Source organism: Lethenteron reissneri, chromosome 10, assembly GCF_015708825.2.
Source record: "Lethenteron reissneri isolate LAM-NWPU_2019-01 chromosome 10, ASM1570882v1, whole genome shotgun sequence".
Classification (NCBI taxonomy): domain Eukaryota; kingdom Metazoa; phylum Chordata; class Hyperoartia; order Petromyzontiformes; family Petromyzontidae; genus Lethenteron; species Lethenteron reissneri.
Genome location: NC_083788.1, coordinates 9,180,514 through 9,195,472, shown reverse-complemented (window position 1 = coordinate 9,195,472; position 14,959 = coordinate 9,180,514). Strand labels below are relative to the sequence as shown.

The 14,959-nt window shown below is 44.1% G+C and overlaps 1 protein-coding gene across 1 annotated transcript; it reads left to right on the top strand.

Annotated features, from left to right (window-relative positions):
• The first annotated feature begins 215 nt into the window (after positions 1–215).
• LOC133340629 (heme oxygenase 2-like) lies at positions 216–14,382 on the top strand. Its single transcript, XM_061549007.1, is given in 10 exon segments — positions 216–337; positions 4,930–5,058; positions 7,617–7,641; positions 7,643–7,729; positions 8,068–8,261; positions 9,777–9,867; positions 9,869–10,075; positions 10,841–10,915; positions 10,917–10,959; positions 12,486–14,382. Coding segments are annotated over 9 exon segments (963 nt in total). The 5' UTR covers positions 216–337; positions 4,930–4,948; the 3' UTR covers positions 12,617–14,382.
• The last annotated feature ends 577 nt before the right edge of the window (positions 14,383–14,959 follow it).

Here is a 14,959-nt window from a genome sequence, read left to right as displayed (position 1 = left end):
CCCTCCCCAGAGCGACTATTCAGGCTCCGGGCCCTCCCCCAGAGCGGCTATTCAGGCTTCGGGCCCTCCCCCAGAGCGGCTATTCAGGCTCCGGGGCCTCCCCAGAGCGACTATTCAGGCTCCGGGCCTCTCCCCCAGAGCGGCTATTCAGGCTCCGGGCCCCTCCCCAGAGCGACTATTCAGGCTCCGGGCCCTCCCCCAGAGCGGCTATTCAGGCTCCGGCCCCTCCCCCAGAGCGACTATTCAGGCTCCGGGCCCCCCCCCCGAGTTGCTATTCAGGCTCCGGGGCGCCCAGCGTGTGGCGTGAGGTCTTGAAGAGTCGCAGCGTCACGGTGAGGTACGTTCAGGTTTACAATCATCGTCGTCATCAACATCATCATCGTCGTCGTCGTTATTATCTGGTGTTCATCACAATCCGTCAAATATTTCCACGCCTCTCGAACGACGGTAATTAGCCTTTCTCTGCCGTGGCGGTGTTGTGCCGTTGTTGTTGCGATGTTTTTCTGCAATATTTTGCCGTCTTTTCTTGGATTTTCTGTTTGCACTCAGTCACATATAGTCACTTTAAGATGTTTTTTTGTTCATGTTTTTGTTTTTTGCGGTTGCACCCGATTCAAGAGCTCACAGGGCTATACCTAATAAATGAACTTGATCTAACACCGATTGAGATTTTGCTCTAAAGAAAGCTGCCTCTGCTGTGGACCAATTAGTTCCAAAGACAATGCATTTACTACCAGAGCATCTGTTTTGTTTGTATGTTCGCCACAAGTATGTGTGGTTTTTACAGACATGATTCCTTGCAAAAGGTTTCTGTTGGGTGTTTTAACATACTATTTGGTTCTTTTATATAAAATAAAATAAAGAGTGTGTTTAAACACCCAACAGAAACATTTTGCAAGGAATCAATAAATAAAATAATTTTTGTTATTTTATTTTCTACCCACGTGACTTTACCGAAAGAACCAAAGAGTGTGGATTCCTGGAGTCACGAAAGCTTCAAATCAAGATTGTTTTAACATCTTAACACATAATGATGACGTCACCCTGCTCTGCTGCTCTATCTGACCCAAAAAATATATATTATGAATCTTAACACCTGTTTTATTGCCACAAAGGGTAAAACCTATTGTTATATGCAGTAAAATTTCGATTTAAAGCTTTCGTGACTGCAGGGATTCATATTCTCGGTTCTTTCGGTAAAGTCACGTAGAAGGGAAATAATAAAATAATACAAATAAAACTATAAAATTCTCACGACGTTTCTGCCACAACACAAGCAGCTGTTCCAGTTCCTAGTGTCACCAACAACGCGCTTGCTTTACGTTGCCGGTGCTGATCGACCACAACGTACCAGTGATCTTCGTGGCGGAGAATACATAAACGGTGAAGTAAGATGAGTGGACGATAATGTAGGCCCTTCAGTAAGTCTGTCCGCAGCCCATCCGGCCCCCACGGCCTGCCTTCCCCATGCGAGTGCGATCAATTCAGCGTTGATTGAGCAGCACAAGCAAACGTCTGGGGGCCGGTTTCGACCTTCAGTGTTCTCATCAGCAGGGTCAGGGCTCACATGAACCAATGCCGGTGAATTGCCCAGATGTTAAAGGCACAAAAGGATATGAGGGTAGGGGGGGGGGGGTGCTAATTCGACAGCAACATTTCTGCGATAAATGACTCGACGTATTAATGAGCGTCGTTGTGGAGTTATAACATTACCAAATAGGCGAGTAGAATGTTAAGCGTTGCAGCATACGTGATACGAATAGTGTTATTTAATAGATTAATGTCGATCGACATCGATTGTTGAGGTCGCGACACAGGCGTAGAACCGCACGTGAAGATTCGTCGCTTGTGATTTGTCTCCCAGATTCCCGCTTGCAAACGAGATTCTTTATCATGGTCTCTTTGAATTATCACCTGGTAAAGCAAACCAAACTTGAACTTGTTAAAGCAGTGGTTCTTTAAACATGTGGTGCACGCACCAACTGGGGTGTGCGAGACATGGGCAGATCTTTTTCGAAGGTAAATAATCGTAAACACAAATTAAGCACGGGCATGGTAAGTACAAGTTACTTTGTTTCATTAAACCCTCGATGTGTTTGTTAACATACTTTTTTTTACGATTGCAGTACAGGGACCACCACGCAACCGCTAGAGGCCGCTACATTCACGGTTGTGTTAAATCGATAATTGATTGAATCGCGAGGAGGCGAATCGATGAACCAATATTGATTTTTTAAAACTACAGTCAAGTATATTGGTGTACATATCTATATAATGCATTCATTATTTGGAGTACTGTACAGTACTGTATGCATCTGGGTTACGTTGTTGGCAGCAGATGGCAGTGTTGCAACATTACCAAGCATTGACCCTAATAAACAAAGCTATTATTAAACAAATAATAGCTTTGTTTATAGGTCGCTGTCAGACTACATTGTGGGCTGCATAAAAGCATTGCAGCATATTCATTGAAATGTACTTCAGTGTGTGCTCCCCTGCCTTCAGTTCGCACTGACCAGCGTGGGGAAGTATGGCCAATTAACCCGCACTGCGTCGGGGAGCCCTCATTCAAAGGGCAACTAATCATCTGAAGATAATTATGATTCATTGACTTAAGCTTAGGAGTGTAGACATCTGAATGTAATCGAGGAAGTGTACACCGGTGCCGTAGAAGGGCGTATGCAATGCAGTGCTAAACAGTACAGTGTGTGAATTGCAAGCATGGACACGTTTTTGTGAAAGGGATGACAAGTTGCAATGAATGTTGGTGACATCTGGATTCAAGATGGTCACGTGGAGAAAGTGATGTGGAGCCTCTACGGCCGGAGAAGGCTGTCATAATTCGCCATTTCGGTGATGAAAGTTGGGAGTAAGTTGGAGCATACTTATGACTCCCGCAGTAACCACCTTCGAATATTAAATCCACTGCTGAATGTAGGTCTGCCCACACTGTGTTGGTAATGGGAGGAGGGTGGTGGGACTGACCATACTTCAGCATGCTGGTCATGAAGGAATGGTGAAGAGTGGGGCCCATGATGGTTCAGTTATCACTTGCCGGGAATTGTACTTGTTGATATAATGCAGCGCACCAAATGTTAATATGCATTTTTGGATCAGACATTGTCCCGTGTTACAATTTGTTTGTACACTTTGTACAAACATGGTTGATCAGGTGTAAAGCTATCAGCTGTACAACTTGTAACATAATAATAAATAAGAATGCCCGTTGTTTATACACGAAATTCTCACTGAGTTTCAAAATTAGATTTTCAGGAGGGATGCTGCATTGGGATATCTGGCCAATCCCATGAATGAGTGTACCTATTATGGACTTTACAGTACATTGTTATCTCACTATGAGTACTTGAGTTAGGGTTTGTTGTTAGCCGCTTTGTATCTGCACACATATAATGCATGTTGTGCTGTTTCGTTTTTGTTTAAATGAACGTGTGGATGTTTTGTGCCGAGTAGCTGTTTGATAGAAGCGTGTGTACAGCAGCCTCAGAGCTCTGCTTGTGAACACATTTTGTACGATGTAGCTTTTTAGTTTACATATTGTTTTGTTTCCGTCTCTGCTCACACATTTCCCCAATTCCCTTCTATGGCAATATTTTCAGGAGTTAAATGGTAATGTTGAGGCAGAGGTCGCAAATGGGTTTTGATTTCTTACCCATACCCGTACCCGGCCGCACCAGGGTCGCAAATGGGTACCCGTACCCGGCCAGGTACGGGTACCCGTTCCCTACCCGTACCCTACCCGAAATGAGTGACATACGGTTACTCACCAGTGACTCACGGCCTACCCGTACCCGGCCGCACCAGGGTCGCAAACGGCTACCCGTACCCGTACCCGGCCGGGTAGCCGGGTATCGGGTAGGGTACGGGTATCGGGTACCCGGTTGCGACCTCTGTGTTGAGGTCTGCTAGCCACGAGCGGACTTCAGCAGAGACTTAGTGTATGTTTGTCTTATTCCAACTTCGCAGGAGTGCAGACTAACAGCGATTTTAGATTTGAAGTTTTCGTGACTGCAAGGATTCATACTCTTTGGTTTTTTCGGTAAAGTCACGTAGGTGAAAAATTAAATGAAAAAAACAACTATCACTTGATACAGTAATTTTGCTGTGACGGTTCCACCTGAAGACGGAAGCTTGTGTTGCCTCCGAAACGTACGTGATTTAATTTAGTTGTTTTTTCAAATAATTTTTTACCTACAGTTTGGAAAAAAAGTATTTGATCCCCTGCTTGCTGGTCCTGGAGTGGCCTAGCCAGTCTCCAGACCTTAATCCCATAGAAAATCTGTGGAGGGAGCTGAAGGTTCGAGTTGCCAAACGTCAGCCCTCATTAAAATGCAAATCAATTTATAACATTTTTGACACTGCGTTTTTCTGGATTTTGTTGTTATTCTGTCTCTCACTGTTCAAATAAACCTACCATTAAAATTATAGACTGGATCATTTCTTTGTCAGTGGGCAAACGTACAAAATCAGCAGGGGATCAAATACTTTTTTCCCTCGCTGTACGTGACTTTACCGAAAAAAACAAAGAGTAACAGTGATGTACTGTATGGTCCATAGTTTGGGTTGGGTGGACACGGTCGCACCACTGTGGCTTGTCTGAAATTTCCCGTTCATGAAGGAGATGTTGCGCATCGGCCTGTTGATGTTCTGACGTGATTGACGGATACACCAGCGTATTCGAGGAGGAATGTGAAAAAAGCCAGCAAGCGCAATGTTTGGGTCTGCAATGAGATGTCAAAATTCTCTGCGGCTCTCGGCCATTGTTTTCCCATTGTTACCATCGTGCGGGGCATTCTGAGGCGGCAGCTTTCAAAACATGGCTTTGCCTCGGGATCTGTGTGGTATAAATACCCTTCACCTCGTATACGATTTGAGAGCTCTGTAAAACAAAGTTTGTGCTTTCTGTTGTAGCTCTTATTCCAGACGTGCGATGGCTGACAAAGAAGGTGGAGAAGTGACCGTGGAGGAGGAGGCTGGTTACAAGAAGGCGAATGGCTCTGTTGTTGTGGACGAGCAGCGTGAGGAACCTTTATCTCCCAGGTATGCGTTTTGTTCCCAGTACATCGTTATTAATAGGCATTGCTCATAATGCCGTACAGTGTCATATTCCCAGCTTGTTATTGAGGGGGTCATGGGTTATTTTGATCGAGACCAGCCAAATACAGTAGACTTTCGTTTATCCGAATGCGGTTTATCCGATTTGCGGATTAACCGTGGAACTTTTGACGTAATTTACGTCGAAATTGTGAAGATTTTGACGTGAATTAATAACTTATGGATTTTCTGTCAAGCCCAAATTAAACCGAATATGTGTTCCGGTTAATCCAAAATCCACGTGATCACCTCTACAGTACAGTAGTTGCATATCTTTACAACAGTGGGCGGCGTTTAATTGATCTTGATTGGCGTGGCGCTGCTGCCCACTTAGTGGGCCGTGTCGTCTGCACGGGGAGCAGGAAAGTGATATTATCTCTGAGCACGCGCATTGGTCGATGGTTAGCATTCGTTCTAAATCGAAAGAGCTAACGATCAAAAATCGTCAGTTGCGCTTCATTTTGACCGATTTAACCGGTCATTTATTTCGTGAGTTTTAATTTACGAAACTGTACGATGGCAGAGAAACTTAAACATAATTACCGATATTAGTGGTTTTTGATATAGAGATCCGCAGAAAATTTATATTTTTGGATTCACGATTTTGAATTATTTGAGGCCATCCTCCCCGTCATTAGCGCAGATAATCGAGAGTCTACTACTGTTTAACCTTTCCAGAGGAATGCAAATTGCGCATTGGTTATCTTAGAAAACGGGTGATCTGTTGTCTGCATGTAATACCTGTAGGAGGCGTAACAGCCCAAATCATTTAATCTTGCATGCGGACATTTGAACGCTTTACTCTTATGACGCCCTCTACTGAGAGGCCAGCATAAGTGAGTGTGGTGTCTCCTTTAATTATACAACGTTCAATGCAATTTGGACCTACGTAGGTTCTCCTAAGTGTGACCAAAATATGCAAGATACGCTTAATATCAGGGGTGCGATAATTCCATACATTTACCAATCAACGTTGATCCTGAAGCTCACGGTCTAAAGACCATGGGCCTGTCTTGGGGTGAAGCAGAGAAAGCTGCTAAAGACCGTCCGGCATGGCGTGGGCTTGTTGCGGCCTCGTGCTCCACAGGGAGCGAAGAGGAGTAAGTAAGTGTAAGTAATAAATTAAATAATAGCATATTACGACGTTTCGATTGCAACACAAGCCATCATCATCAGGCATAAAAGAAATAGCAACAAAAATCTAACTAGAAAACTATAGACAGACATACAAGCATGTCTGTCTGCTTGTACGTCTGTCTATAGTTTTCTAGTTAGATTTTTGTTGCTATTTCTTTTATGCCTGATGACGATTGCTTGTGTTGCAATCGAAACGTCGTAATATGCTATTATTTAATTTATTATTTTATCTTTAGACGTGACTTAACCGAAAGAACCAAAGAATAATTCCTGCAGTCACGAAAGCTCCAAAATTAAGATTGAAGTGTAAGTAAGCTCACGGTGGCCACACCAAACATTAGGCAGCTGAGAGCCACAATTTCTCCATGCCTACGGTGTACGGTTCATTGCTTATTTACACTCTCAGTTACCATTAAGTGCCCATATTCGGCAGCCCCAAAGATTATTTTTCACCGGCCCTGTTTTTTTTTTTTTGGACCCAGCCACAAATGGGCCCAATTAGATCGCATGGCAATTTGGGCCGCTGTGTTTACAAATGCCTGGGCCGATTTTTGTTTTGTTCCAGTCCATCGCTGCCTATTCCTTGCTTCACTCTCCGGCCTTCCACACCAATCTTTCCGCCCTCTTTTTGCTCACTTGCCTCCTTCACCGGACTCGGTTCCCTCTCTCAGCTACCTCGCTGCCATCTCCCACCTCACGTCTTCCTCCCAGAGTGCATTCTGACCGTGAGCCTCAACGCGCGTGACCCTCCCGATGTCGACCGAGGTTGAACGTCACAAGTGCAGCAGGTCACAATGTGATGGTTTAAAGTGTTTTTACACTCACAATTCAATGTCCGTGTTTGTTTTTTACACATCTCTGCAGTTGTATTTTAATGAATATAAAATTGCCGGCAAATAACCTAATTTGAAAGAGTTGCATATTCAGTGCATCCCCTATAGTTACGGCGGCAAGTGTGGTTTTAATGTGGTACCACTGACCTTGAGGGTCTCTTGATTTTACGAGTGAGGCAACATGATTCATGTTTTTAATAATACAAGGAATTTCACCAGCAGTAGGTAGACTGAGGTAAGACGCTTACAAATACAAAACTTCTGTCCTTGATGGTAATAGACATCACCCTTGCATAAGAGGCAGTGTTTATTGCGCCTCAATGGGTTTATTTCAACTCGTGGTGAAATAAAAAGTACACAAAAAAACTAAAACTTGTCCGACAACAATAGGCTGTATACATTATAATAAAACATAATTACGAACATGTTTCACAACTCAAATTAGTTTGGCTATTTTTGTAATTTAACTTGTGATTGTATGAAATGTGCATTATTACCTTGGCCGTTCATCCCGTTTGATGCGCTGTTCTGCAGTGAGCTGTCAGAGAAGTTGATGGAAGGGCACCAAGAAATCTCATGAGAAGGCAGAGAACACGCACTTTGTGAAGGAGTTCCTCAAGGGCAGAATCAAGAAACATCTCTTCAAGGCAAACCTATTCGCAATTGTTAAATATTCTGGCTTGCTTCAAACCAAGGCTGGCATTGTCCTCTCTCATGTCCCATTCATCCCTCCTGCGCGAGAGGGACCCTTTCGCCCCTGATGCTCCCACCTGCTCGCTTGTTTCCATTTTCGAATGTCTTTGTATCGTTTGAATCGGACACCTTCGCCTACGTTGCACGTTAGCGAGTTAGGTTTTTGTTTTGTTGATGTCCCTCCATCTCTGTTTTCTTACGTCCAACTCTGGCTCGCGTCCTGTCTGTGAACCCGCTGCTTGTGCTGCTGGGTGGGGGGGGTGCGGTGGTGTCGGCGCGTGGGATGATGCAGCTGGCGACGGTGGCGCTGTACCACGTGTACACGGCGCTGGAGGAGGAGATGGACAGGAACAAGGACAACCCCGTGTTCGCTCCGCTCTACTTCCCGGCAGAGCTGCACCGCAAGGCCGCGCTGGAGAAGGATCTGCAATTCTTCTACGGCGCACGGTGGCGGGAGGAGATCGTCTGCTCCGACGCCGCTCAGAAGTACTCGGGCTTTGATCGCGTCTAGATTTGAAGCTTTCGTGACTGCAAGGATTCATATTCTTAGGTTTTTTCTGTAAAGTCACGTAGGTAAATTTTAATTAATAAAAGTAAAATAAAAATCACGACGTTTCGGAGGCAACACAAGCTTCCGTCTTCAGGTGGAACCGTCACAGCACGATAGCTGTATCACTTGATACAGCTGTCACTTGATACAGCTATCGTGCTGTGACGGTTCCACCTGAAGACGGAAGCTTGTGTTGCCTCCGAAACGTCGTGATTTTTATTTTATTTTAATTTTATAAATTTTTTACCTACGTGACTTTACCGAAAAAAACCTAAGAATTTGATCACGTCGCTTTACCTGCATACTTATGCGCTTAATATGTTTCCTGTGATCACAATATTTATTTACTCATTTTTCACCGCTCGTTTACCCGGGCAAAACCTCAAAGAGGCTCTAAACTCTCTTTCATGAGGGTCCTGCCAAGTTTTTATTTTGCAGTCGGCAGGAACGTTGGTAGATGGAATCCCGATTGAGTAATTTGCAGGTCATTTTTCAACATTGGGATGTTTGGCCAAGACCAGTTATATTGTATGTCTTTTTTTTTTAAGCTATAGACAGTTTTGGAAATAATTGTGGCAAATGTCAGAAAAAACGGTATGAAAGGCAAATGATATAGGAATGCCACCCCTTGATGATTTAACGGAACTGCAGTCATGCATCGTCACGTGTCTATAGTTCAACTCGACATGTCCTCATGAGGGATGAATTTGAGTTTCGCATGCCTTTGGCGGGCAACCACTCATTTAGTCAGTCACAAGTTAATTACAGTAAAACCTTGGATTGCGAGCATAATTCGTTCCGGAAACGTGTTTGTAATCCAAAGGCGTATATCAGTTGTGATCACGTGACGCTTGGCAGACAAAGCGTATACACGTACTACTCGTAGTGCAAGACCTCGCTCGTTTATCAAATTAATATTTATTTAAAAATTTTGCTCGTCTTGCAAAACACTCGCAAACCAAGTTACTCGCAATCCAAGGTTTTACTGTAATTTGTGTTTAGCACAATGCACACACACATTGATGTCCATTGTTCTACATTTGTGCAGAGTAATGTACATATATGTTTGTTCATGCCACAACTGGCCTGTAATAACGCAAGTTGCCGTAACTCTTGTAGAAGTGACTAAATACAATGCCACGAAATGAACGCATTACCCTCACAAACATTGTAAGAGAGGCATAGCGCCATTGTTTTTAAAGACATTGTACTCACCGCAGAGAACTCCAGCGAGACGACCGCACTCTATGATAGCCGGCGTTAAAATGTGCCACACACCCTCCCGCATGGCCTTGTGGCAGCCTCGGCACCGATATAGTTATTTTATTGAGTTATTTATTATTAATTCTAGTTTTCTTCCGGTTTCGTTTTTATGATGTACACGTACGTCATCGGAACGGGCCAGGGTTAAATGATTACACTCCGAGTGCATTTCAGTGACATTCTTGCAGGTACGTGGAGCGCATCCGGTGGATCGGGGAGCACGAGCCGGAGCTGCTGGTGGCCCACGCCTACACGCGCTACATGGGCGACCTCTCGGGCTGGCCAGGTCCTCAAGAAGGTGGCGCAGCGTGCCCTGCACCTGCCCGCCAGCGGCGAGGGCCTCGAGTTCTACACCTTCGACAACGTCACCAACGCTGGCAAGTTCAAGCAGCTGTACCGCTCGCGCATGAACAGCCTGGAGCTGGACCCCAAGGGAGAGGAGCGCATTGTGAGCGAGGCCAACAGAGCTTTCCATTTTAACATCGAGGTAAGGGCGTGGACGTCGAGAGTGGAGACTGTATTTTGCCACGTATTCTTGGGTTTTTTCGTGAAAGTCACGTAGGTAAAAAATTGCACTTTAACAACTCTGGAACGCCCCCCCCTCTCAGCCAGTCTACATAACAACGGCTCAGTCCTTTGTTATGTAGACTAGCCGTAGTTTCAGCCGCACTAAACTTACCATAATAATAGAAAGGGGGCCTGTCCTGGCTCCTCCCCCCTCAACCAGTATATATACGGGGTCGAATCTCTTGGAATTTCTCATTCATTTACTTGATACAGCAAGCGTGCTGTGACGGTTCCACCTGAAGGCGGACGCTTGTGTTGCCTCCGAAACGTCGTGATTTTCTTTTATTTTTATTTTACTTTTATTAATTTTAATTTTTTACCTACGTGACTTTACCGAAAAAACCCAAGAATATGAATCCTTGCAGTCACGAAAGCTTCAAATCTAGAATTATTTTGCCACGTTTTGTCCATACGGAAGGATGTCTACTCATTCACTCAGTCTTGTCCGTGTGTTTATGCAGCGATTAAAGGCTGGGTTTGTACGTTGGTGACAAATGAGATTGCAAAACTGCATAGAGTGCTAGCGTGTGGCTTTGAACCCAGGTATGCTGTTGCTGGCTGCTCATCCAGCGCTTTGATGGTGACGGCACAATGGAAGATATCTTTGGTGAGAAAACTCACCCCCAAAATACTGGCGTAATCATGATGTATACCAAGCGGTATTTTTCACGTTGCGTCGTTGCAGGTGTTTGACGAGTTGGAACGGATTGGTGAGACGGTCCAAGAGGAGGCTTCGGATTCTGGAATGTCGGTGCACGACTGGCACTGGAGACCTGCGGAAATGCCCCTACTATGCCGCCCAAGGTAAATATTACATTACAAGGGCCTATCGATCCATTTGGGGGTTTGTGTAATTTTGCATGAAATATATTTACGAGGTGGTCAATTCGATTATTATTATTTTATATCTCCACACTACTTATTTTATCCTTCGTTGGCTACGTACGAAAGAAGTTCGGCTATTTGTACAAACGTTGACATCGTTCTCCCCACTCTGAGGCCGCTCTTGGTTCTGTCTGTTTAAGGAAATGGGTCATTAGGATAATGCTTTTCGATTTAAAGCTTTCGTGACTGCAGGGATTCATCTTCTTGGTTCTTTCGGTAAAGTCACGTAGAAGGGAAATAATAAAATAATAATAAATTTTACGTAATAAAATACAATTCTCACGACGTTTCGGCCACAACGCAAGCAGCCTCATTCAGATGCTGTCTTTCCGACAGACCTGTTCTTCACCTGAGGACGGCTGCTTGCGTTGTGGCCGAAACGTCGTGAGAATAGTATTTTATTATGTTTTATTTTTATTATTTTATTATTTCCCTTCTACGTGACTTTACCGAAAGAACCAAAAAGGGGTAGGATAATGCTGTTGTGGTGCTGGTTCTTATGAACCATAACAGTGCATTGGTTTCACTCTTCCTTGCCACTCGCATTCATGTCATGAAGCAAATTCATTACGAATCGGAGAATATATCCCATTAGTATTCAACTTAAATACAAAAAAGGGCTTGAATTAATTAACCAGCAGCAGTTCTTCATGTGGGCACCTAATTACAGAATGCCACTTGTGAAAGTGTTGATGTGAAAGACCGGCTTCGTCAGTTTTCTTCTTGTTCCTTGCATTTCCATTGATTGCGGTCTTAGATGTGATGATAAATCACATCTGTGCTTATGAAAAATTAACAGTGTGATATGCATGCAATGCATGGTGCATGACGAGGTTGTCTTGTTGGAGCGTTGATTTGTCTGGCCAAGAATCGAGCAACTGGAATCAATTTAATTAATGGATAGACCCTCCGGTAAAAAAATTTTTAGGGGTCTTCAATCAAATTTTAAAAAATCCCAGTTGGGTTCATGCCAGAAATAAAATGTATTACTCAAAAATAATGCTTGTCTCCGGGCCTGTGCAAGCCTGAACATTGACAGTGTGTTCATTTTAAAGATGCACATCAATCAGTTTATTGTTGCAAATTTGATGATCGTGGTGGGCGCTGCTTATTTACATTAGCCAAAGGACATAATCTAGCTTTAATGTATGACTTTTTTTTTTGCTCAGCCGCTGTGCATTTATTGCTTAGGAACTTGGTCTGGTAGCGTGGAAAACGCTTTGCCCCATCAAATCACTGCTGCATTCTGGAACCTGTTGAGGCGCAAGAGCATTTGACCGGTGTCTGTGTGGTTCTTCGGGGAAAAATGGGGTGAACGTTACATTCTGCGCGTAGTTAAAGCGTTGCACGTATGCTGCCGAGTCTCTTTTCTGTTACTGTCTTAATTCAAGACACTCTTCCCCCCCCCGCCCCCCCCCCCCCCGTCTTAAATGTTGTTGTTGCAGATGTCATCAACGCTGGCGCCGCCTGCCCGTTCCACGCCGCTGTGGCCCAACTGCGATCCCCAGCTGTGCTGTCGGTGCTGGCAGTTTGTGCCGTGGTGCTTGCTGTGGTGGTCGCACTTGTCTGGAATTAGCGTCCCCAGCCCAGCAATTCCTTGCTTAAATAAGGTGACACTGACGGTTCTATGAGCAGGCAAACTGAGGATTACTGTTAAAAATAAATATATATTTAAATATACCGCTTACCCCCCCCCACCCCACATTGGTTGAGGTTCATGACTTCTTCACGTAGAACCATTGTTAATTTATGTCCTATTGGGCTCTTATTTCAATCCAGTTGCACTATTTGTGAAATGTTGAAATATTATGGAGGGATTCAGAGTGGTTTGCCTGCTGAATCTTCAACCAAATAATGATTGGGAAATTTAAAAAAAGGTTATAATATACGTGTTGTATATGGCCATATGTTAGTGTTCCGAATGTAAAACTATTGAGCTTGATTTGCGGTCAAAACAAGTTATTCATTCCAGTACTAAAAACACATTGTGAAATAATATTATAAATCTTCAGTGGCGTTCTGAGTTGTATACATTATTTATGGTTTTGTTGCTCAGATTGTTTCCGTGGCAGGCTTAATGAGTTCGTGTTGTTCCTTAGTCCACCAGCGTAGGTGGTATTTCAGAGTTTTGAAATGAAACAAGCATTTACATTGGCCTTCATGTCTTTGTCAGCTTTACTAGACCTCGTAGTTACCACCTTTACCATTGAGACACAGAGGGGAGACACCTTGGGGGAGTTGAGTGGTCTGTTGTAAAGTGGATATTAACTTCACTCTTTGGTTCTTTCGGTAAAGTCATGTAGTTGAAAATAAAAAATTAAAATGAGAATAAAAATAACTAAAAATCACGACGTTTCGGAGGCAACACAAGCTTCCGTCATCAGGTGGGACAACCGCAGCAAAAAACAAAATTATTGTCGTGGGCCCACTACAGTAAGCTTGTGTTGCCTCCGAAACGTCGTGATTTAATTTAGTTATTTTTTATTTTCACCTACGTGACTTTACCGAAAGAACCAAAGAGGATGGATCCTTACAGTCACGAAAACTTCAAATATAGAATGGATATTAACTGCGACAACCTGTAGGAGTAGACTATTGGGTACACATGTTAGATCTGATAGTCATTTACACCAATGTCATAGAAATGTACATTCTACAACAGAAAAGCCGTTTGCGGTGATTATCGGCCCAATGGAAACGGGGTCTACATAATTGTATTTATGCACGCTTCTTGACTGCGTGTAGAATAGCATGCAGCGGAAAACGCTAACCACTGCACAGCTGTACCAGTGTGAAATAATTTGAGTTGATGTTGTGCAGTGACTGTCCAATGTATCATCACATGAACCTACAGTTCAGCTGTAAGTTATTTTTTGTTATGCTTTAAAAGCCCTAAGAATTCTAAATACATTTTTCTGATTTAAAATAACATTGATGTTAAAAACCAAGGTCGAATTAAACATGTTTCGTTAGTTGCTTTTGCACAGCCTTTGTGAAACTATCCAGGTAACGTGAAGTGTATAACAAAGCGATAGTGGTCAGTTACGCAACACCCTAAATACGTGTGGAATTTTGCCTTTTCTTGCTATCTAATTGCGGTAAAATAAAGTGCATTTCACTTAATATGTTCATTGCATTTGGCGACAGATTCACATTTTGGCTTATCTGCTAAAATATCACCTATATGCCATGGTCATGAAAATTAATCGCCAAAGTGTGAATCCATTAACTGTATATTCATTACTGTACTGGACATATACTGTAGTAGTGTGAAGACGTTGAAATTCTTGTAAAGTTAGGTTTGGATTTGACATAGCTGGAAAATAAAATGACTACACCATGTTTTATGTTTATAGAATGTTTTTTTTAGCGCAGTGCACAAACCACCACGCTACCACTTCACCCTGGTGTGGTAGGAAAAACGAAGATGTGCTGGGAGAGAATGTCTACTCGTAGGAGTTGCCGAGAAGGAAGGTGGAGTGTGGTGGGCGCATCCTAAGAGGGGGTCAGCTGGATTATGCCTCAAGTGATAATGGAAGGAAAGAGGGGTGGGGGGGGGAAACGCATTAAAACACATTCCTGCGGAGGGAGCTGGTAGGAACGTTGGGTTGCTCGGTCAATGGCCAGGGTCAACGGCGGCGTGGTGTATTCCGCAAATATGCCCGACTGTGAGGGCGGGCACAAGCCGGCGTGAGTAGGTTAAACGTTGAGTTTTATAAGGGCACCACGGGGTGACTAGCCCCTCCCCACCCAGCTCCTCCCCACCCTCCCCTCCCCACCCAGCCCCTTACCATCCTTCCCCCCCCACCCAGCCTCTCCCCACCCAGCCGTTTCCCACCCAGCCCCTCCCCTCTCCACCCAGCCCCACCCCTCCCATTTTTGGATGCACGGCGGACGGACGGACACAATAATCCCCTGT